At 49.2% G+C, this 23,563-nt stretch overlaps 1 protein-coding gene and 1 long non-coding RNA gene across 9 annotated transcripts in view; one reads left to right on the forward strand and one right to left on the reverse strand.

Moving 5' to 3' along the window:
- Positions 1-23,563, reverse strand: part of AZIN2 (antizyme inhibitor 2) — a 35,248-nt gene extending 11,685 nt beyond the window's left edge. The window contains exons 1-10 of one of the 8 annotated variants that reach the window (XM_070249539.1): positions 23,370-23,515; positions 23,157-23,277; positions 22,308-22,520; positions 20,548-20,721; positions 14,048-14,220; positions 12,940-13,074; positions 11,994-12,159; positions 10,560-10,722; positions 9,429-9,541; positions 6,163-7,051 (exon numbers count right to left, since the gene is read on the reverse strand). In XM_070249539.1, coding sequence (XP_070105640.1) covers positions 6,938-7,051; positions 9,429-9,541; positions 10,560-10,722; positions 11,994-12,159; positions 12,940-13,074; positions 14,048-14,220; positions 20,548-20,721; positions 22,308-22,412 — 1,143 coding nt within the window. In that variant the 5' untranslated portion in view covers positions 22,413-22,520; positions 23,157-23,277; positions 23,370-23,515 and the 3' untranslated portion in view covers positions 6,163-6,937. Of the gene's footprint in view, positions 1-6,162; positions 7,052-8,672; positions 8,802-9,428; positions 9,542-10,559; positions 10,723-11,993; positions 12,160-12,939; positions 13,075-14,047; positions 14,221-20,547; positions 20,722-22,307; positions 22,521-23,156 lie in introns of those variants that run through there. The other 7 variants (XM_070249542.1, XM_070249547.1, XM_070249533.1 and 4 more) reach the window with 7 other exon arrangements.
- On the forward strand, positions 106-6,970 carry LOC111771598 (uncharacterized). Its single transcript, XR_002805508.2, has 2 exons — positions 106-250; positions 4,655-6,970. It is a non-coding gene; the product is annotated as an uncharacterized lncRNA (long non-coding RNA).

Consider the following 23,563-nt stretch of genomic DNA (forward strand, 5'->3'; position numbering starts at 1 on the left):
AACCACTAACAAGATCAAGACAGACAACTTTTCTTGCTATCTTCCTCTGTGGGACAGGGTTTTTTCCTAGTTTACTCTTAAACTAATGATGATGTACTTTGGGAGGGTTCCCAGCTTTAGATGAGGGATCCTATCAGATTCTCCATCTTGACTAGTACCTAGGTACACACAGAAGATCACTGCTACATCACTGAAGATCAGTGCTACAAGGATTCAGCATACACCCCCAGAGAGAAAGCCAGCTTGAGAGGTAGGTTTTCTCTCTGAATTAGTCAATTCATTTAACACATATTTGAACAACCACTGTTGTGTGTGCTTGGGACACACTAGTGTCCTCATGGGGTTTACAGTCTAGCAGGAGGGAGGCAAACAACAAAATAAAGAAGTAAATTACGTATTATGTTAGAAGGTAATGAGTGCTACCAAATAAAAGAAAGAATAGAGCAGGAGGAGTGACAGGTTGTGGTATTAAATAAAGTGCAAGGTGTCAGGGTAGCCCCCACTGAGGAGGTGACCTTTGAGCAAGACCTAAAGGAGGTGAAGGGGTGAAGCAGTGTGGCACTTGGAAGAAAAGTGACCCAGGCAGAGGGAAAGCCGGTGCAAAGGTGCTAAGGCAGGAACGTGCCTGGTGAGCTGAAGGAACCGCAAGGAGGCTGGTGTGAGTGGAGCGGGGCAAACAAGAGGGAGAGTGGTGACGGATGCGGTCAGAGAGGAGGCAGGGACTGGTCACAAAGGGCCTTGGAAGCCACCCTCAGGACTTTGGCTTTAATTTGGAGTGAGGCGGGAGCCAGAGCAGGGTTTTAGGTGAGGAGAGACATGATTCGACTTACATTTTCAAAGAATCCCTCTGGCTGGTGGGTTGACTGGCATGTACTCTAAGTGAAATGGAGATTCCTGCTTTCACTTAATTTTTGACCGCTGAAGATCCCCTGCTTTCTTGTAAGTCAGGATACAGTTTTCTTTGTTGTCAGTGGGGAGGCTGTTCAGAGTATCTAGACTACCACATTGCTGGAAATAGAAGGTCCCCTGCCAGCTTTATAAACACAGCACAAAGCTGTTGTCAAAACAGGGTGGAATAGGCTGAGCAAAGGAAAAAATAATCAAAAGGACAGGATAAAGACTAGAGAGAGTTGCAAAAAAAATAAAACTAATGTACAGTATGGCAAAGCAGAAATAAAACAAAAAAGAATCAGATATCATTAAGAATTTTTAAGATAAGAACTAACCAGACCCACACTTGACAAGTGCTATTGCAATACATTCCAGACAGAGTCACTTTTTTTCTTTTTTTTCTTTTTTTTGCTGAGGAAGATTCGCCCTGAGCTAACATCTGTGCCAGACTTCCTCTTTTTTGTATGTGGGTCACCACCACAGCATGGCCACCAACGAGTGTTGTAGGTCTGCACCCAGGAACTACACCTGGGCCGCTGAAGCAGAGTGTGCCAAACTCAACCACTCGGCCATGGGGCTGGCCCCCTGGAGTCACACTTTTTTAGCCATAAATAACTAGAAAAAAATATAATGGCAAAGGAGAAAGCCCAATCTTGGTAACAGATGGAAGGTATCTCCATATGGACTGGGGTGACTGAAGCTTGTACGTTGAATTTTGCTTCCCAAGATTCTTGCAAAACCCTCATGGTCCTTTCCCTCTCTGGGCCCCTCCCCACACCCAACTATGCCTTGCACTTGTGAAGTGCTAATACACATTTATGGAATTGCATCTTTACACCGTAAATATATGTCATTTTAGACCATTCAGTGAACATTTAAAATGTTTGTACATAAGAAGTCCACCTAACATATCAATATTTAAAGAAAATCATATGCCACGATATATATTTTTTTAAGTTAAAAACAATGTACATTATGACACTGCAGAAAAAAAAAGAATCAAAGCAAATTTTAATAATAGTAAAAAACCAAAACAAAACAACAAAAAAACCAATAGTGATCTCTGAATGGTGGGATTAGTGGATTATTTTATTTTATTGTTTGTGCTAAATTTTCTCCAATAAACATTTTATTTCTATAATAGGAAAAAACACATAAAATAAAGCTAATCTATAACCTCAGAGCACAAAAGACAGAAAGGGACAAATTTCCTTGCTATTGATCACAGCACACTTAGTTAAGAGACGTGATAGTATGTTGAAACTTCTATGAAAGAATAACAAAGAATCATAAGACTAAAATAATAAACCAACAGATTGAGAAATATTTATATCAAATATTATATGAAATACACATACATAGGCAAACTCATCTTCATTTGTAAGAAAAAACTTCAAGACCTCCCAAATTAGGTGAGCAGAGAATATAAAAAGACATTGCCATCAAAAGGAGTAAAACAGGGGCCGCCCCGTGGCCGAGTGGTTAAGTCCACGCACTCCGCTGCAGTGGCCCAGGGTTCGGATCCTGGGTGCGGACATGGCACCGCTCATTAGGTCATGTTGAGGCGATGTCCCACATGCCACAACTAGAAGGACCCACAATTAAAATACACAACTATGTACTGGGGGGATTTGGGGAGAAAAAAGCAGGGGGGAAAAAAAGAAGATTGGCAACGGTTGTTAGCTCAGGTGCCAATCTTTTAAAAAAAAAAAAAAAAGAAGTAAAACAATAAACAAAAAAAATGCTTTACCCTTGTCAAAGAAACAAAACTGAAAGAAACACTGAGGTGTACCATTTCAGATAAATTAGCCCATAAGAAAAAGGTCACAGCATGCAATGCTGGTGAGCTTATTGTGAAGTGAACACAGTTGTGCATATTGGTCCAAGCTTTGAGGAGAACAATCTGGCAGTATGTATCAAGAGGCCTAAAAATGCTGTTTTTTTTACTGTTAATCGTACTCCAGGGACTCCTCAGAAAAGAGTTTTGAAAAGGGAATACACTTTAAGCATGTACATTGAGCCAGCCATGCAGAGAGACTAACGGAACATTCTAGGCAGAGGGAATACTCATGAAAACTTGAATAAGAATAACCAAAAACCAGCAATGTCCAAATGCCTAATGATGGAGCCATTTTATAGAGAGGCAATAATTCTATAGGAAAGCAGTTAAGAGCTTACTCTCTGGCAACACACAGATAATCAAAAATGAATAAGACATGAACCCTACCCCCAAGGGGCTCATAGTCCACAGCTAAAAAATTCCACCTTTTATTAACTGTGTGACTTGGAGCAAGTTGCTTCACCTCCCTGTGCCTCGGGTTTCTCATCTGTAAAATGGGACTGATAATAGTATCCGTTTTATAGTATTCGCATGAAGACAGAGAGTAATGCCATGTAAAGTGCTCACTACAGCACCTGCCACAATAAGGTGACTTCAGCCGCCACCAATCCACACATGAGGCTTGCAACCACGTAACACTGTATGTGTACAGCAAAAGAAGGGGTGACGTTACAGACAAATGAACAGAGTTATGTTAGGAGAGAGGATTGCAGAGGGTTTTTTTCTTTTTTCCTTTAGATTTTAGGTTTCTTACATAATTTTTAAAAATTAATTCAATCTGACATATTCCAAGTACCTACTGTGTGCCAACTCCTGTACTGGGGAAATAGATGTGAACAGTTTCTGCCCTCAAGGGGCTCAGAGTATAGTGGGCAATCCACTCGTTCATCATTCATTCAACAAATATTTCTCGAGCACCTACTATGTACCAGACACTGTGCCCGGTGCTGGGAACTCAAAGGGAACCCACTGGACAAGGTGGCTACTCTCATAGAGTCTGTGCTGGTGGGGAAGGCAGGCTATAAGCAAGTAAACAAAAACAAACAAGATTCTGACACATTATGGAGAAAATAACTTCGGCAGCCTGGCGTTCGTGGCTTCTGATCTCGAGTGCAGACCTACACACAGCTCATCAAGCCATGCTGTGGTGGCATCCCACATACAAAATAGAGGAAGATGGGCACAGATGTTAACTCAGCAACAATCTTCCTCAAGAAAAAAGAGGGAAGATTGGCAACAAATGTTAGCTCAGGGACAATCTTCCTCACCAAAAACAAGAAAATAAAGAAATAGGGTAAACAGATGACATTATCTGATGGAGAGAGGCGAGCCCACTGTAGAGAGGGCAGTCAGGAAAGGTCTTCCTGGAGAGGTGACATCTGAGCTGAGACGCAACAGCAGAGAATAAGAAAGTCATCTCAGGAGCGAGTGGAAGAGCATCCTGGGCAGAGCGAATACAAAAGCCCCTGGGTCTGCAAGAGCTTAGGTGTTTCAGGAACAGAAAGGAGGCCAGAGTAGCTGCAGACAGTGAGCAAGGGGTTTAGTGGGGAGAGATGCGACTGAAGAGATGGGCGGGAGCCTTACCAGCCATGGTGAGGACTCTGGATTCTATTCTGAGAGTAATGGGAAGCCACGGAAGGCTTTAAGCAGAAGAGGGACATGATCCTTGGGTTTTTAAAAAATCACTTTGCAGTGTAGAGAGTAAACAGTCAGCGGCCAGGAGTAGGAGCCAGAAGACCAGTTAGTGATTCCTGCAGTAGCCCAGGAAGGAGGTGAGGGTACCTTGCATGGGGCCAGAGAAGAAATGAGATGGATTCCAAACATATTTTGGAATTAGACTTAAGAATTGCAGGTGGACTGCATGTGGGAAGAGAGGGAAAGCAAGAATCAAGAATAATGCCAAAGTTTTTTTATCTTGAACAGTTGGCTAGCTGGCAGTGCTTTTTCCTGACAGAAGACTGGAGGAAGGAAGAAGTTTTGGGCTGGGAACCGAGAGTTCAGTTCTGAGCAAGTTAAATTTGAGATGCCCGTGAGACACCCAGCAGAAATGTCAAGCGGGTAGTTGGATACATGAGTCTGGAGCTCAGGGATACGGTCCAGGATAGAGATATAAATTTGGGAATTAGGAGAGTACAGAAGATATTTAAAGCCTGAGTCTGGAAGAGCTCACCTAGGAAATGCATGTAGACAGAGAAGAGGATCAAGGACTGAGGCCCGAGCCAGTCAACATTTAGAGGGTGAGCAGTGGACAAAGTGCCAGAGAGACACGGTGGGAATGGCAGAGGAGGCGGCAAAGCCCGCAGTGATGTTAGGGAAGCCAGGAGCACGAAGTTGGAGGAAGATCAGCTGCTGAAGACAGGAGAGCCACCATTGGGCTGGCAACATGGAAGTGACTTCCAAGAGCATCTTCAGTGGAGCCGCGGGATGGATATCAGCCTGGAGAGGACTGAAGGGTGTCTGGGAGCTGAGGGAGCAGGGGCACTGAGTGCAGGCCAACTGGTGAAGAAGTTCAGACATGAAGGGCAGCCGCTGAAGGGAAGGTTACACAGTCTCTGAGAGAAGAGGAAACATGTTTGTCCAATACATATGCAAAGGGATAGCCAGCTTCGTTAGCGATCAGGCAAATGCAGGCTAAGGTACGAGACACCATTTTACATCCATTCCATTGGGGACATTTTTTAAGTCTGACAATACCAAGTGTTGGGGAAAATGTCGATCCACCCAGTCTCTTATACACTGCTGGTGGGATTGTCATCAGTGCAACCATTTTGGGAAACAGTCTGGCACTATCTCATGAAGCTGAACATTCACAGACCCTATGCCCAGCCATTCCACTTCTCGCTCATGTGTCGCAGAGACATGAACAAGAACATTCACAGCGGCAGTAGTCACAGTAGCAAAAACCTAGAAACAGTCCAAATGCCTTGAAAGGAGAGTGGACGAATAAACTGCAGCCTATTCACCAACAGTGTTACAGAAGTCAAAGGAAGGAGCCTTAGAGACACGCAGCAGGGCTGATGAATCTTAGATTGTGATACTAAGTTTTTTAAAAAGTCCAAAAAGTTTACATACATCTAAACACCCTTTTTGTAAAGTAAAAAACAAGTAAAATAAATTATAAATACATTTTAGGAATAGATTTGGATGTGATAAAAACTATATGAAAGAAGACATACAAATGGTCAACAGGCACATGAAAAGATGCTTCTTAACATCGCTAATCATAAGAGAAACGCAAATCAAAACCACACTGAGATAATCACTTCACACCTGTTAGGATGGCTATTATCAGAAAAACAAGCAACAATATGTGTTGGCAAGGTTGTGGAAGATTGGACCCTCTTACTCTGTCGGTGAGAGTGCAAAATGGTGCAGCTGCTATGGAAAATAGCATGGAGGTTCCTCGAAAAATTAAAAATAGAACTACCATATGATCCAGCAATCCCACTTCTGGGTATTTATTCAAAAGAGTTGAAAACAAGATCTCTGAGAGATATTAGTGCTCCCGTGTTCATTGCAGCACTGTTCACAATTGCCAAGATAGGGAAACAAATGTCCATCAATGGATGAATGGATAAAGGAGATATGGTATAAACATACAATGGAATATTATTCATCCTTATAAAAGAAGGAAATCCTACAATATGCAACAAGATGGATGAAGATTGAGGACATTATGCTAGTGAAATAAGCCAGTCACAGAAGGAGAAACACTGCACGATGCCACTTATATGAAGTATCTAAAATAGTCAAACTGATGGAAGCGAAGAATAGAATTATGGTTGCCAGGGGCTGAGGGGAGGGGGAAACAAGAAGTTGTTAATCAGTGTATAAAATTTCAGTTATGCGGGCCGGCCCGGTGGCGCAGCAGTTAAGTGTGCACGTTCCGCTTTGGCAGCCTGGGGTTCGCAGTTTCGGATTCTGGGTGCGGACATGGCACCGCTTGGCAAGCCATGCTGTGGTAGGTGTCCCACGTATAAAGTAGAGGAAGATGGGCACGGATGTTAGCTCAGGGCCAGTCTTCTTCAGCAAAAAGAGGAGGATTGGCAGATGTTAGCTCAGGGCTAATCTGCCTCAAAAAAAAAATTCAGTTATGCGACATGAGTAAGTTCTAGAGATCTGCCGTACAGCGCTGTGCCTGTAGACAAGAGTACCGTATGACACTGAAAAATCTGTCACGAGGGTAGATCTCATGTTGTGTTCTTGCTACAATAAAAAAACTATATGAAAAAATGATAACACATGAGTGAAAATAGTGGTTACTTTGCCTGGGTAGAGACAGAGGGATGAGGCGGCACAATGATAAAGATGCTTGTTACACTGAAAAGAAAGCAAAGACATGACCTCCCATGAAGCACTTTTATCCAAAAACTGATTGGGAATCAGGTTTTTCTTTAATGTGAAAGCATTACATCTAACTACCTAGTTTCAAGAAATACAGGGCCCGGGGATACACATTCAATAACACCAAAGGGAAACCCAGGGAATTCACCGGCAGGGAAACCAGAATGTGGGAAACTGCAGGACCAACGACTCAGTTTCCTCAACAACAAAAAAAGAGGTTGGGGAAACTGAAAGGTTGAGACAAATCAACCAAATGCAACAGTGGACTTTCTTTGGCTCCTGACTTCAGCAAACCAACTATGAAAACCATTTATGAGGCAGTTGCAGGTATCTGAACACTGCCTGGATGATACTATGGGGGTACTATGGAAGTGTTCATTTTTTAATTTGATAATGGTGTTGTGATTCTTTAAAGTAATTTTCTTTCAGAAATACATGCTAAAATATTCTTGAAAAAAATTCCAATAACACTTGTTCTGTACGTTTCTCATGACACTGTTGTAGCATCTGTAATCATCACACACACACGCCCATACACACACACACACACACACATACACGGGTGTCTACCCAGCAGGTGTGTATTTCGAAGGCACAGACAATTCTTTCCCACCTACTCCGTCTGCAAGCCTCAGCAGAGCGCTTGGCATACTGAGTGTACTCAAATATTTATTGAATTTTGTTTAAAAAAAGAAACAAATAAAAAAGGGCCAAGCATGCTCCAGTGATGAGGAATACACCTTGAACCAAAGATTACGTTTAATATCACTTTCCATACCTGAGCTCCAAAAACAAAGTCCCTGGGAGTTAGAGGAGGGGTGCAAAGCTGCCATAAGTCCTAGAGAGGGGACCTTCCCTGGGAGTGCGTCAGAGGGACCCAGCGCAACTGTAGCTGACTTACGATGTGTGCTGTCATCTACACGATGTCTGTCCCCACTGCCAGACTGTGGGCCCTACCCTGGATCTAGTCACGTGGCAGGACTTGGTAAATGGTTGACAGCCTGAAGGAAGAAACCTGGGCATCGTCTAGAGGAGGAACAGCACAGACCACGAAGAGGGTCAGTGACATCCTGCTGCCTGTGTCAGGAGCACCAACTGGAGACTAATCCAAACAGAGACCCTGGGGGGAGGGGACGTGATAATGGGCTGGGACCACAGTCCTGCTCATCTGAGGAGCTGATGAAGGGAACGAGGAGTGGGTCAGGGATAGCTTACAACAAGAAGAGGGGACTGGAAAGGAGAGGGGGACTGGAGGGGACAGTAACTGGGAGCAGCTGCTGCCTGCCGTGTCAGCTGGGACTTGGCTGACCGAGGTTGGCCTGGTCCTTTCTCGGTGCAGCAGGATGTGGGGTACCACAAGAATGCAGGCAGTGCTCGCACATCACAGTAGAAAAGTGAATTCCTGAGCACATCAGGGAGGCTTACTCAGACAAGGGACCTATCTACTTTTAACAATGCAGACACTGTGGAATGAGGACTCATCAAGCTGTGGGCACGTAGGCGCCTGGAGGAGGGAGGGGGGAGGGAGGGAGGGGCTCCCTCTGCCCACAGTTGATAAGGGGCAGGAAAGCTACCAAGAGGAGCCGACATCTGATTGGGCCTTGAAAAGTTAGATGGAAGGGAAAGGGAGAAAAGAACAAAAATGCCTACTGAGCACTCGTGCTGGTGTAGGTGCTGGTCAGACACTTAGGTTTCCTTCCAGAAGAGGGACCGTACTCACAAAGGCCTGGAGACATGAAAATACAACAGTGTGTCTGATTTTCTTTTCCCTCTTAAGGATGCCCATTCAAGCTGCTGGCCCATTCAAGAATCCTGGGCTGGATTCTACAGGCTGGGAGAAACGCTTTGTCTATTCCTGTTGCCTTGTGAATATGGAAAAATCCATTAAAGATGAGCTGTTCCTTTTACTTCTAGGAATTTACCCCAGAACGGTGATCAGAGATGGATGTCAAGATGTACTCCCTGCACCCAAAAACAGGAAACCCAATGGCCAACCACTAGTTAGATTGGTTAAAATACTACGTAGTCATCAAAAAGCATGTTGTCAAAGATTAGTTAATGGCATGGAAAGAGCTACTCCTCATATTAAGTGGAAAAAAGCAGGTTACAAATCAATATGATCCAAACTTTATGGGAAAAAAAGTACAATATATTTTTTAAAAGACTGAAAAGAAATCTCATGTGCAAAGAGTCTGTGTGGTGGGTTTATGGGTGATCACCTTCTTCATCCTTGTTGTCTATTTTCTACAATTAATATGTTTAACTTTAAAAATTAGATAAACACACACACACAAATGTTAATTCAACAGACACACACACCCATTGAAAACAGGCGCCCGTGGGGTTGGCTCACCTTCTGCAGGATGGGGGTCGGGCAGGTGTTGTCAAACAGGACCGAGTTGAAGATTCCGTACACGCCCTCGTGGAGGTGGTACACGATGGTCTTGGGGGCGGAACTGTTTTCCTCTGCAGGGAGGAGAGGAGTCAGGGGCAGCACAAGCAGCAATGTGAGCGGGGTGGGAGTGGGGAGCTGGCACGATGGTGGGCTCGGCAAGGATGCTGGGTTACGGAAGTGAAAGATGCCCCTTCCTCCACTGTGGGGTGGGTCCTGCCTCCTCCTGTGACCTGAGGTTCACTACCGCATTGTGCACACTCACCTTGCAGCTGAGCGTCTCTGCCCGGGACATGCTCCCTGCCTGCATCTGAGCCCCTGATGCCCCAGCAAAGGCAGAAGAGCAGCCCACCCAAAGCCCACCACCCCTCAGTATGGATTCTCTGGGGATGAGCACACAGAGCTCAGGATCTCCTGCCTGGGGGTCCCAGAACAGAAGGCAAAGCCCTAAGATCAGAGTCCCTGACACCTCTCACTCAAGGGGTTGCTGGGAGGACTGATCTTTCTGGAAGGGCAGGGAAGAGCGCTGATGTTGACAGTGTGGGCCGAGAAGGCACAAGTCAGCCCAGCCTGAACTTGAATCCAGCACTGCCCCTTATCAGCTGTGTGACCTTGGGCTAGTGACTCAAACCTCTCCATGCCTATGTTCTGTCATATGTAAAGTGGGCTTAGACAAATATAGGTTGTCATTAATTACTTTCATTATGTTATGAGAAGCAGTTGGGCGAGGAAGAGCCTGTCCTTTCAAGAGGAGACAAACATGGGGGCAGGGGCAGGCTTTACCTCTTCCTAGCGATTAGGGGATTCCCTTGTATTCTCCTTGGCTCTCAATTTCCTCATCTGTACAATGGGGTTAATAAAATATTCTCCCTATGGTTGTTTTTATCTCAATCTTCATAAAATATGAACATGCATAGGAAAAAAAGATGCTAAATAAGTGTCTTGGGGGTGAGGGGACTTGATTGCAAGTTTCCCTAAAGCAAGGACCTATTCTCCAGATTACCCCACCCCCTAAAACCAGACCCTGCTCAGCCAGCTAGTGTCCCTAGCCTCAGAAAAAAAACAGGGCTCTGCTGCCCACCTGGCACCTACCCTCCCTGCTAGGCTGGTCCAGAAGAACCTCCTTCTTGGCGATGATGCTGATGGCCAAGGTGAAGGCCGAGGTCACGTAGTAGCGCCCCAGCTTGGCAAGGATGTCCACGCCACAGTCCTCCGGGAAGTACAGGTCCAAGGCTGAGTTGATCACAGAAGTGATCTGATGGTGGGGGGATGGGAGCACAATTACACATTTGGAACGTGGGGTTTACGCTGAAGACGTTGTACAGCTCCAAGTCTATTTCCTGAAAGCTTCTTTGATTTCAGGAAGAAGGGCTTGGCAGCTGCTCAGGCCCCAGCTGGTAACTGCGGACAGTTGGCCAAGAAGGTAGGCGGGAGACAGAACTGGGTCAAGACCCTCGTGCTTGCGTAAATCACTCTCCTCGACGCCCCCACCATAGGAAGAGGCACTCTTAACATAACACTCAGTACTCAGATTCCAGAAGCCCTGATGTGTATCTTTCTTTCATAAATAACCAATCTGTTAAAGGACACATTTTCTACAGAAAATACAGAAAAGGACAAAGAAGATCAAAATCACCCCTAATTCTATCATCCAGATTAACCTAATCATTGTTAACTTTTTGGAGGAGTGCCTTTAATTCTTTTTTGATACAAGCACTATTTCTTATTATTTACATGATAGAGTTCTATCTGTTTTTATAACCTCTTTTACTCAATAGACTGTGAATGACCTCTCCATGTGAGTAAACGTTTTCATCATAAGAAGGTACCATAATTTAACCAATCTCTGAGTGTTAGATGGACCAGGGAAGTCCACTGGGCTTCCTGGAGGCTGGACATAATGCAGGGAAGTCCAGCATTATGAACAATGCTGCACTGCTCATCTTTGAAGCTAACTCTTTGTGTCCATTGTGGATTATTTTCTTAGGGTCAGTTCCTAGATGTGAACACTAGTCCAAGACGAGCCTCCTACTAAGAAGAAACGGCCCCTAGTGGTTGGAGTGGGGATTACAATGACACATTTTTCTTGCTTTCATCTCCCAAACGGGAAGGAGACAGACGGACTGGGAGTGAATAGAAGGCTGGCTTTTCCTCCCCCTGCCCGCCCATTGATCTCTCATCAGCCCACCTGAGAGTGAATAGGGCATACCAAGACCTTCCAAGAGCCTTCGGACTTTTACATATATGGCCTGGTTAAGCCTCACGTGTGTGGGCTGGAGTCAGGCAGAGCTGGGTGTGCAGCTGGCTCTGCCGTGGACTCAGGAAGTGACGCAACCTCTAGGAGCCTCAGTTTGCTCAGCTGTAACATAGGTTAATAATAAGATAATCCAGGTAGAGCACCACGCACAGCATGCAGCACATGGGACCCGCTCACAGCGGCCGCCTGTGGTCATTAGAACCCTCCCTGCCCCCATCCCCCGCCCCACCCCCACAGAGCCCAATGCGACACTTCCCGCCCAAAGTTACCTCTTCGAATCTCACTTTGGTCCCCTCCACTCCAGGGAAGCCGCCCCCAAGGTCCAGGATGTGCATCCTGTGGCCCAGCTCGGCGCCTATTTCAAACACAAGCCGGGCGTCTGCGATGGACTGAGCATAGGCCTGAGGGTCAGGACAGTCACTGCCAATGTGAAAACTGGGAACGGAGGAAGAGCCCCGGCTTACTTGCAGGGCCCCGGGTGCCAGCGCGTCAGCCCCAGCCAGGAGCAACATTGGACACAGTGCCCATTTTACAGATGTAGTGACTGGAGGCCTAAAAGGTCAAATGGGTTGCCAAGGGCCATGTGGCAAGTGAGGAGTGGACAGGAGACTAGATCCAAGGTCCCTTGGCACTTGTGGCGCTCCCATCCCTCCACGTTGCCCCTGGGGCTGAGCCTCCTGGGATGAGGGCCAGGGCCCTGGAGTGAGCCAGATTTGGATGGACCTCTCGGTCAGCAGTGGGACCTGCCTATGCTTTAGTTTGCCTATCTCTAAACTGGGGATAAGATCCTACAAGGCTGCGGGATAATGTACATGAAGCATTTAGCAGAGTGCCCGGCATATCCGAAGTACAGAATGAGTGACAGCTATATTGTTGCAACATTGCTATGGCGATTCTTCCATATTCCTGTAAGAAAAGCGGCACAGCAGAGGGGCAGCTGCACAACCTTTGGCCTCAGGCTGGTAAAACTCCTGCAAAGCCAGGTCCCTCCTAGAACTTCCTGGGACAAACCCTTCTGAGGATTAGGGAGTTGGGACCACTGGACACTCCAAACCTTCTTTCCAAAGAGAGAAAACTCGCAAATGGCAGAATTCCAGTCCCAGGGCAGGCCCTCCTCGGAGGCCCTGGGGGAGGTCTCATACAGAATCGGTTAATTCCTGGGAAGGAGGCAGTGGGCCTGGCGTCAGGGGGATGGTGGGGCTTCCAGGCGCTCACCTCACACCCACCACCTCCACGTGGCTCTTCTTGGCGTTTTCAAGCAGGTGTCTGCAGGATTTCAGAGACGCTCCAAACTTGAAGCTCAGACGGCTCAGGGAGTGGGAGTCATCGGTGGCGATGCACAGAACCATCCTGGGGAGACACGCAGCGCACCTCTGCCAGGTGGGCCCCGCGTCCCCCCCAGCTGCATCTTGTCTGAGCAAAGGGGGGTGAACCCATGTGGCTCAGAGCTGCCCAACCCCACAGGCTCTCTGACCTCTTCCTCTCCCTGCACAGCCAGTCAACCTCCAAGCCATTCCCTAAGCATCCCTGGGCCCATCTCTGCGGCCCCTGCCCTGGTCCCGACCTCCCCAGTTCTCCCCTGGGCAGCGCCACTTCCTCCGAATCAGCCTCTACACCCGCCAGGCTATTCCGACTTTTCTTGGATAAGGGCAACCATTTTTTAAACACAGCCTTATTGAGAACTCCAACAGCATGTAAAACAGACAAATCGGAAGCTGCTTTGGGTGAACCAGAGTAGCCCACCACCCAGCCTCCTCTTCACCCCAAGGCCCCTCCCTGATATCCCCAGGGTGTCAAGTGACCACGTGGGAGCCACAGCCTGAGCAGAACGTGCAGCCCTGACCCCTTCCAAAGGCCATTTGCATCAGGTCCCTGCCCCCTGACCAGCATCATTCACAGTCTCCCTCAGCCCCCTCACATGGTATGTTTCTGCTCACCCCTCAAGTGCCCCGCGCTGTCTCCAACCTCCACGCATTTGCTTATGCAGTTGATTCTGATGCACTGTTTATGCCCTCCCCAGATTCTGGTCACTATTCAAGGCCCACTTCAAATGCCACCTCCTCTTGAAGCCTTCCTGACCACCCTCTTCGCTCTCTCGGCCGTGATTTTGACCTCCGTAATACCATGGGTGTTGCTCTGCCTGGGCCGTAATCGGTTATTTCTGCCTTTGTTCTAGTCAGACCCTGTTATCTGAGTCCAGTCCAGGAGTGCCCAGCCCAACCTCCTGTGACCACGGCCGGGTCCAGAGCAGGGTCTGCCCCAACTCACCCCCTCCACCCTCACACTCATCCCAGCCTCCCCACACGAGTGGCTCTCAGCTTACCTGGCACTGGGGTGGCTCTTTACCACCTTTGCCAGCTCTATCTCGTTGTCAAAGCTCAGCAGCCGGACCCCGTGCTTGGCAGCATACTTGATGTGTGCAATTTGCTTACAGGGGTTGGCATAGATGATCTTACTGGCAGGGACGCCAATACGCTGGACCAACTCCATCTCTGCCTGTGGGGTCCCAAAGGTGGTGATAAGGAGGCACCAGGGCCGGCTGGGCCCATGGAGACCAAGAAAGCACAGATGAGAGGCAAAGTCATAGCTATGCCTGTGGAGGTCCCATAAGAAGTGGGCCTCACTTTTAGACAACAGATATACAAAAATCAGGACTTGTGCTGATTCACCATTCTTTGACAGTCAGGGCTGGCGCGTACAGCTGTGCAGGTGGTATACTGCACAATCCTGATTTGGGGGAAAGGGGTATCTCATTCACAGAGAACACATGGTAGATTTCTATATTTATTACAACTTCCTGGCAGTAAAGCATCTCATTCTAACACAATCAGTATATTTATTTAAACAATTGAGCGTCTTAAGGAAGAGGTACATTTTCTAATTCACACAAAGGCACTATATGGACTCACGGTGGCCCTGACAACAGGCTTCTAACACGTTTTCCTGGAGGATAGACATGTTTAGAGAATATGACTCGATGTATTAGAAAGTTCACCAGACCAAGAGTCTTTTTGACACAGGCCATGCAACATCGAAGGCCTGCTGTGTGCATGGCCCTGCGCTGGGGAACTCCAGCAAGCCCCTCTCCCCGGGGGCCTCCTCTTCCCACCTTTACAGAGTACGGCTCCACCCCATTGCTGCACTAATGGTGCAGTGAGGATGAGGATGGTGAGAGCAACCACGGTCACCGAGCACCTACCATAAGCGGGTACCGAGTGAGAGGCTTTATATCATGTGCTGGCAGACTTCCTGTATAAAGGGCCAGAGAGTAAACAGTGTAGGCTTCGGAGGCCGTACAGTTTGTCACAACTCCTCAACTGCCAGTGTAGCACCAAAGCAGCCACAGACAACGCATAGGTGAGCGACCGTGGCCGTGAGCCAGTAAAACTTGACAGTCAGCAGTGGCTGCATTGGGCCCGCCATGCACGGTCTGCCGACCCTTGCTTTAGGCTCACTACTTTATTACTCCGCACGATAACCCTGTCAGAAGGGTATGAGCTTCGTTCCAGAGAAGGAAACTGATGCTCAGAGAAGCCACGTAGCAAGGAGGTGGCAGAGCCCACATTCAAACTCAGGTCCCACTCGCCTTGGTGGAGGACAGGAAGTCGAGAGGGAGCCAGTGTGAAACACGGTAGGAGATACGGGGCCATTTCATCCTCCTGAGTTTGTAATAAGACTCTCCTTTTAATTTTGCAGCTTTTCAGCACTGGGTATTTCTGTGCATTATCTCACGGGATGCCTACAACTATCCTGTGAAATATTTACTGGCCACATTTCAGAGAGGGCAAAATTGAGTTCAGAGAGGTCCACCTGCCTGTGGTGACACAGCCAGTAAGGAGCAGAGTGGTGCACGAGGTCCAACTCCAGAGCTGGAGTTGCTGCCGTCACCGCTTGCTTCCAAAGCCCTGGAGTCTGAGCGGATATGAAAACATGCTTTGCCGCCTGCTCCAGCCCGAGGCGGGAAGAGGAAGCAGTGGCTGCGCTCGGAGCCTGGGTTTAGCTTTGATTATCAATATTTCAATAATAGCCATTGCTATTCATTGAAGGATTACCATAGGCCAGCCATTGCAATGAATATTTCATATACATTTGCACTCAATCTTCGTAATAATCTTACGAGATAGGAAACAGGCTCAGAGAGGTTAAGCGACTTGTCCAAAGTCACACAGTTTGGAGGTGGCACGGCTGGAATTCTAACTCAGGACTGTCAGACTTTAGCACACCGGCTCTTAACCACGGTCCTAAAATGGAGAACTCAACCTCAGTGCTGACTAGACAAGTATTTTTTGAGCATCTGTTGAGTTGCCAGGCCCTCTGATAGGTGCTAATGAAAACGAGTGGTGAGGGAGGCAGACAAGGTCTCTGACCCCGTGGTGCTGTCAGGCTGGTGGCGAAGACAGGCAGGGACAAATGGACACTGAATCAAGATAGAATTACAAATGGATAAGGGCCGTGAAGACTAAGTACAGGATGCTAGAGAACGTGGGATGGGGAGCCCTGGGTGGAGCGGTGAAGGGAGGAGGCCTCGCCAGGCAGAGAGGGAAGGAAAGAACGTTTCTGGTAGAGGAGGCAGCCTGAGCAGGGGTTCTCAGGCAAGAAGGTGCTCGGCCTGAGCAAGGGATGGAGAATGCTGGAGCGGCCCGACGACGGGTGAGCGCTGTGTGGCAAGAGGAGATTGGAGGCTGGGGCTGGCCCCGTGGCCGAGTGGTTAAGTTCGCGCGCTCCGCTGCAGGTGGCCCAGTGTTTCGTTGGTTCGAATCCTGGGCGCGGACATGGCACTGCTCATCGGGCCACGCTGAGGCGGCGTCCCACATGCCACAACTAGAAGGACCCACACGAAGAATATACAACTGTGTACCAGGGGGCTTTGGGGAGAAAAAAGAAAAAAATAAAATCTTAAAAAAAAAAAAAAAAAAAGGAGATTGGAGGGAGGTGGGCGGAGCTAACAGGGAAACCAGGAAGGCTGACGTGGATTTATAGTTCACCCTGCGAGTGATGGGAAACAGAAGGGTTTCAAGAAGGGAAATGACATGGTCCGATTTGCATTTTAAATACCAGGTCTAACAATGTGCATCATGCTGGCTGCTTCCTGAAAACGGACGGAGGAAGGGCCCAAGAGGGTTCTGGGGAGACCGGTCACAATCCCCCTGGGAGAGATAACAGGCTGAGCTAGAAGGGAGCACGAGATGCGTCCTGGGGGTAGGCTGGCAAGTGTGGTAATGGATTGCACGTGGGGATGAGGGGCGAGGATGTATGAGGGGCCTCCATCCACACCCAGCAGACGGAGGGGCCCTTCTCGAAGGAAAGGGGGAGATCATGAGAATGTTTGAACACACTGGGTTCCAGGCAGCCCGGCGTAGCAAGTCAGCAGCTGGATATACAAGTCTGGGCTGCAGATCAAAACGTGGGAGGTGGTGGCATATCGATGGCATTTAAAGCCATGGGAGGAGATGAAATTCCCTAAGAAGAGGGAGCTTTTACAAGAGAGAGAATCCAGAGGCACTCTCCCATTTAGAGAGCAGGAAGAGCCAGGATCTGCAGAGAGGTGAGGACAGACAAGGTCTCCAGAAGGGGCGGCACAGGACATAGATTAAAATGCCATTCTTGTCAAAGTGACCCTGTCCTACAACTCGTGTCTGTCTGGAGGGAGGGGTCTCGACCGTGAGAGGCCCCAGTGAGGCGGGGCAGGCCTTCACTTTCATTTTACATACTTCCGAAGTCTTTAAAACTAACAGCAGATGTTACTGTTGAACATTTGTTTAAAAGAATACGTTGCACATGGGGAGTTGCTGTTCAATGGGTATAAAGTTTCAGTTCTGCAAGAGGAGTGCGTTCCAGAGGTCTGCCGCACGCGGTGCCTACAGTTAACAACTCTGCACTGCGCACTTAGAAATGCGTTAGGAGGCTAGATCTCGCGCTCTTACCACAAAGAGAAAAAAAAACGACCAACAACAACAAAAGTCACTGCTGAAGCTGTTGAGGGGGCCAGATCAATAAAGGACCAAGGAGTGTCCCCAATCAGTCGAAAGGCATCAATGGGCAGATCTCCAGATCTGCTGCCTTTAGAGCTATTGCTTGTGGCACAGTACTGACCACATGACTATCTTTTATACTTTGTTGCAAAATCACAAGATACTTTGTATATTTTCTATGGATCATATTTGTAAGTATTTTTTACATGCTATATACCCACCAAACTCATCTCATCATGGTGATTGTCCTACTTTTCTTTTCTTGCAAATGAATCAATGTATCATTTGAATAATTTGAAATGAATATTTAAAATATAGTGCTCACTGGATCATGGCGATCACTGAGGACGTTGGTAAGAGAAGATTCCTTGGAACAGTGAGGGTGAAGGTCGGGAAGCAGTGGCCTAAGGAGTGGGTGCTAAGAGAAAGAGACAAGTGAGTGCAGACAGGCGAGTGTAAACAACTCAATCTGGCCATGGAAAGGGAGCGGGGGATTGTGCTGAGGACAATGTGGTGTCCAGGGAAGGCTTTTGAAGATGGGAGGATGCTGAGGGAGACAGCAAGAGAGGACAGGCTGGGTCTAGGAGAGATGATATAAAGTCCTTGGGAAAGTAGGTGGGTGAACCAAAGCCCCGTGCAAGGTGTGGCGGATGCCGTTGATCCTGGAGTCTGTCTGATGCGTGTGTATGCAGCCAGACTCAGCTCACGTTGCCTGGGCCTTCCAGTCAATGTTGGCCACAGCACGGTGCTGTGAAGTGTGGCCACCAGCTATATCCAACCAGAAGAGGGCAGCCTCGGCCTTCCAAGAAAAGCTGTGCACCCCGGAGCCACCTCTCAGTAAGTGCACCAAAGGGGGCTGCATGATCCCACCTGCAGGGAGGGGGCCCTGGCCTCTCCCAGCCCTTGTGGTTAGCCAAGGGCAATCGACACTGGCCGAGTCCCAGCTCAGCCATGCCCTCTCCAGGACCTTGGAAAAGACAGCAGCCATCGAGCCAGAGACCTCATCAATCCATACTCAAGCGACCACTTCCCGGTGGCTCAACCTCTGCGCCTCCCTTACGTTATGGTAGATGCTTCCTGCCAGGCTGCCGTCAGAAGCAGGGTAATAATAATTACCTCACAGGCTGGTTGCGAGAATCAGATGAGATCATGTACAGAAAACACTTGGCAAAGCACCAAGCACAACAGAAGCACTCAGCAAACTGTAGATGCTTTTAATGTCCCCACCGACTTCTAGGGCTTTCTAAGCTCTAACACCCCACAGCTCTGCACCCTGGAAGCCAGCCCCTGAGGCTGGAGGGCTGAGCACAGCGCCCCACCTCTGAGTTTCCAGAAGCACAGGACTCCAGTCAGTGGGGTTCACTGCTGTTCTTCAAGCCCATGCCAAAGGGGTCGGAAAAGGATCTCCTTCCTCCTCGCCCAGAGCAGAGGCCCAGCGTCCTGGCTCCGCTACCAGCGAGCGGCGTACAGTTGGCCCCCAGCTTCCTCAACTGTAAAATGTCCATCTCTCTCCCTCTGCGTGATAAGGTTAACCTGCTCAGTCTGACCGTCCCACCAGGGGGGCACACCTCTCTCCCACCTGGAATCCCACCAGCCCTGTCATCTTGCCCAGGCTAGTTTTCCTCCTTTCTCCTCCAGGAATTCTTTCTAGAATTCTCCTCCCAACACCCAGCTATATTGCTAACCAGGATTTAAAAGGGGTTCCCCTCAAACAATCATTACTAACAATTCACAAAATAACAGTAACGACAACATCACAAACCAACACCCACCAGGCACACTCCCACCTCAGGGCCTTTGCAATTGCTGTTCCCACTTCCTGGAAGGCTCTTCCCCTAGTTATCCACACACTTTGATCCCTTGCTTCCTTCAGGTCTGTAGTCAAATTTCAGTGAAGCCTTCTCTGGCCAAATCGTCCCAAAGCGCAATCCTCTCTCCCAACATTCCCCACTTCCCTTTCCATTTTAATTTTCTCCATAGCATTTACCACCTAAAATACTGTAGATTTTCATTGTTTGACTTCTTTGTTTTTTAGAAAGCAAGCTCCATGAAGGAAGGGCCTTTTTTTTGTTTTACTTGCTTTGTTCACTTCCTAAAACCCCAGCTAGAATAGTCCATGGCCCCACAGTAGGTGCTCAGTAAATGTTTGCTGAATGAATAAATATGTCCAAAGCTGTACTCTGAGGAAACTTTATAGCTTAAAGGCTTTTATCAAGTAAGAACAGAATGAACATAGATATGCTAAGCATCAACTCAAGGACAGCAGAAGTGCCTTACTCAACACTGTTTTCCCAGCCCTACCTAGCACTGCAACTAGCACATCATAGGAGCTCAGCCGATAGATAGAGAATGATAGCAAATAAGCAAAGTAAATCTAAAGAGAGCAGCAGGGAATTAAGACAACAGCATTGATCAAATTAGAAAGGCAGTAGAATTGGCAACAACAAGAAACTCTAAAAGGATGAATTTAGAAAATGGACAGTCACATGAAGATTATAAAAGAAAAGAGAAAAGAAAACCAATGATAAAAGGGTACTTTTGTTTTATTTTAATTAGAAGAATACCATGTATAGTTCTATGCCAAGAAATTTGAAACCTCCATTTCAAAATGTTTCTAGAACCATCTCCCCAGGGACACACGAGGTTCCAATTTGGAACTTCAAGGCTGGCAAATTCCAGGCTCGTTTCTCCCTCCCTCATCCTTTGAACCCCCTCCTGAGTGGGTGGCCCTTCCCAGAGGTCACTCCAGCCCCGCCCCGCCCCCGCCCCAGGGCCCACTCGCACCAGCCAGGCCATGTGTGTGTTCAGTAGGCAGTGAGGGTCAGTGCACCCGCGGGGGGCAGGGGCTCACCTTGTTGGCACAGCTGAAGCCCAGCCCCAGCTCGGCAAGGACCTTCAGCACGCCCAGGCTGCTGTTGCACTTGACAGCATAAAAAGGCCGGACTCGTGGCAGGCACTTCAGAAAGCAGAAGTGCTTCCTCACTACGGCACCCAGGTCGGCCACGAAGAAGGCAGCGACCTCGTCCTGCACAACAAGAGGGGTGAATGTGAGACCCCACCCAGCTCCTTCCTGGTGCATGTCATCCACTGTCCCCCCAAGGAGCTGCCCAAGCTCGGCTCTAGCCGTGAAGCTACCCTGCTCTAAAATTCTCGGGGGCTCCCCCAGCCTACAGGACAGAAGGCAACCCCCTCAGCCTCCTTCAAGGCTCTGTGATCCAGCTCCAGTCCCTCCATCCTCTGCACTTCAAGCCCTGGCTGCAGGCTGGATCATTTTCCCACCTCCCCACCTTTGACCCACCATGCCCTCCACACAGAATACCCTTCCCCTGCTTGCGTCTGGCAAATTCCTATTCTACCTTCAAGTTTCAGCTCGAATGCCACCTCCCCCAACCAATAAGGCAACTCTGCCTTTCCTGCTCCCACTGCATTTTGCACATGTTCCGAGGTATCAGAACAGCATATACGTCCGTCTTCTCCAGAAAAAGATAAATTCCCAGAAGGCCAAAGTCACAGCATATGGCCACTGCCTTTCACATATAGGTGCTCAAGAAAGCCTTGGAGTAGTCCCACGGCCATTGCAACCCAGGCCTGTGGACAATGGGTCGTCACAGATTTGCTGAGGGCCAAATATCTATGAGGCTCTGGGTGAGACCACGTTACTTAAACCTTCCCTGAGACTCAGTTTCCCTTTTATGCAATACTTTTTTTTTTTTACTGATGCCCACTTGTCTGACATTATGCTAGGGGACAGAGATGACCAGACAGGGCTTTGGCCCTGAGGGGGCTTGGGTCTGGAAGAGAACAAACCCCTTAAGCAATTACAAGCTCATTCAATAAATGCTAGATAGGACTTTCTACAAAATGCGGTGGGGGCCATGGTGAAAGAAAATACAAAATCGGCCTGGGGCAATTAGGAAAAGGTGACACTGACGAGTAATAAGCAGTGAGTAGAGATAGGTAAGAGGGAGAGAGGCTGGGAGAAGGGTGGTCCAGGAGAGGAAAAGCCTGGGCTAAGGCATGGTAATAGAGCACATGGCATCACTGGGAAATACGCGTAGAGTAGGTCAGCTCTGCTGGAGCATAACACACACTGTGGGAAAAGCCAGAAGTGGGGCTATGAAGGCAGAGGGGTTCTGACTTGATCCTGCAGGTGGTGGAGCACTGCCAAAGAATTCTGATTTTGAGCAGGGCTGTGATAAAGTTGGAGGGGATGGGATGAGGCAGGGAGGTTAGGGGGCCTTTAGAGAGATGAGGCCTGAAGTACAAAGAGAGGTTCCAGAAGAGCGCACTGAAGGGTAACTTAAGGAGGTGGAATTCACAGAGCTTGGTGATGCCTGGATGTTGGAGGAAAGCAAGGACTCCCAGGTTTCTGACCTAGAGGGCTGGGTGGATGATGGAGGTGCTGTTCATCAAGGCAGGGAACACAAGAGGGGCAGCTTCACGGGCAAGGACCAGGAAATGGGGACAATATGAGCCTGTCTCTTGCAAATGGCAAGGACTGAATACCGAATAAGTAAAAGAAGAAGACGTGGGCCCTGGGGGCCCTTTCAGAGGAGGCAGCTGCGCTGGCACAGGGAACAGGGGACCCACCCCCCACTCCCAGCCCCTGACCGTGGTGGCCTGTGAGGCCCCCAGAGTGAGCTCCTCCAGCAGGTCTCGAGTGCTGAAGCCCTCCTCCACCATCACGAAGTCCGTTTCACTCAGGTAGCCAGCCATGCCGAGGAGGAGGAGCCGATGGGCTGGATGGAGCCGCAGCTGCTGCTGCTGCTGCTGCTGCTGCTGCCGCTGCCACCGCCGCTGCCGCCTTAGAAAGTATGCAACACACTGCGGGAGGAGAGGGAGGCAGGTGCTGGGGGGCTGGCCTCCGCTGCCCAGGCCAGGATGCCCAGTCCTGTCACACCCCGCCCCCAGCACAAGCCTAGGGAGCTTAGGTTCACTGAGAAGGGTGGGGACGATCAGGATTCCTGGACTGGGACAAAGCATTACATGCCTAGATTTCATTGCCTCCCTGAACCTCAGGTTCCCCATCTGTAAAATGGATGGATTCTTTTGGAGATCCTTCCTAATTCTGAAATTCGGGTTTCAGTAAAAAGGGAAAGAATGGGGGGCTGGGGGAAGCCAAGAAGCTCGGGTGGGTAAGTTTCCCCAGTCCTGACCACGCCCACTTAAGCCGCTGGTGGCCGGGCCGAGGAGTCTCAGCCCAAGAGCAGGAGCTTAGGTTCGAGTTCGCTCTCTGCTGCGTGATCTTGGATACACCCCATCCCCTCTCGGAGCCTCAGTTTCACCATTTGTAAATGGCCGGGCTGGGCCTGACGTGCTGGAATTCTAAGCGTGCATGGGGGCGCCACATGGTGGGTGGGGGCCGCGGGCTCTCGGGCGAGACCCGAAGGCTGAGGTTCTGTCCCGGTGAGCACCCCCGAGTGCAGGGCCGAGGTCCCGCCCCCCAACACACCCCCTTACCAAGCCCCGTCCTCCTTCGCGGGGGCCAGAGACAGGCGTGCTGCTAGGGGGGGTCGCCGGTGACCTCGAAACTTGTGCAACACCCCGAGGAGGAGTGGCAGTTGCGGAGCCGAGGCCCCTGCTATGAGGAGGCAAGAGGGGCCGGGGGCCGGTCAGCATTGGCGCCCGGGGCGCCCGCTCCCCGAGGCTCCCGGAGCCACTCCCCGCACTCGCCTTAAAACGCATTTACACGGCTTCGGCCCATAGGTCTCCCCAGCGAGTGAATCGGATCCTCGGCGCCTCCGCTCGCTCGCTCCCCCCGGCTCGGGCCCCGCGGCCTGCGCCCCGCCCGCCTAGCAGCCACCAACCCCCCACGCCCCGCCTTCCGCCCGCCGCTCGCTTATATAAGCCCCGCCCAGGCCCCGCCC

Source organism: Equus caballus, chromosome 2 (assembly GCF_041296265.1).
Source record: "Equus caballus isolate H_3958 breed thoroughbred chromosome 2, TB-T2T, whole genome shotgun sequence".
Lineage (NCBI taxonomy): Eukaryota > Metazoa > Chordata > Mammalia > Perissodactyla > Equidae > Equus > Equus caballus.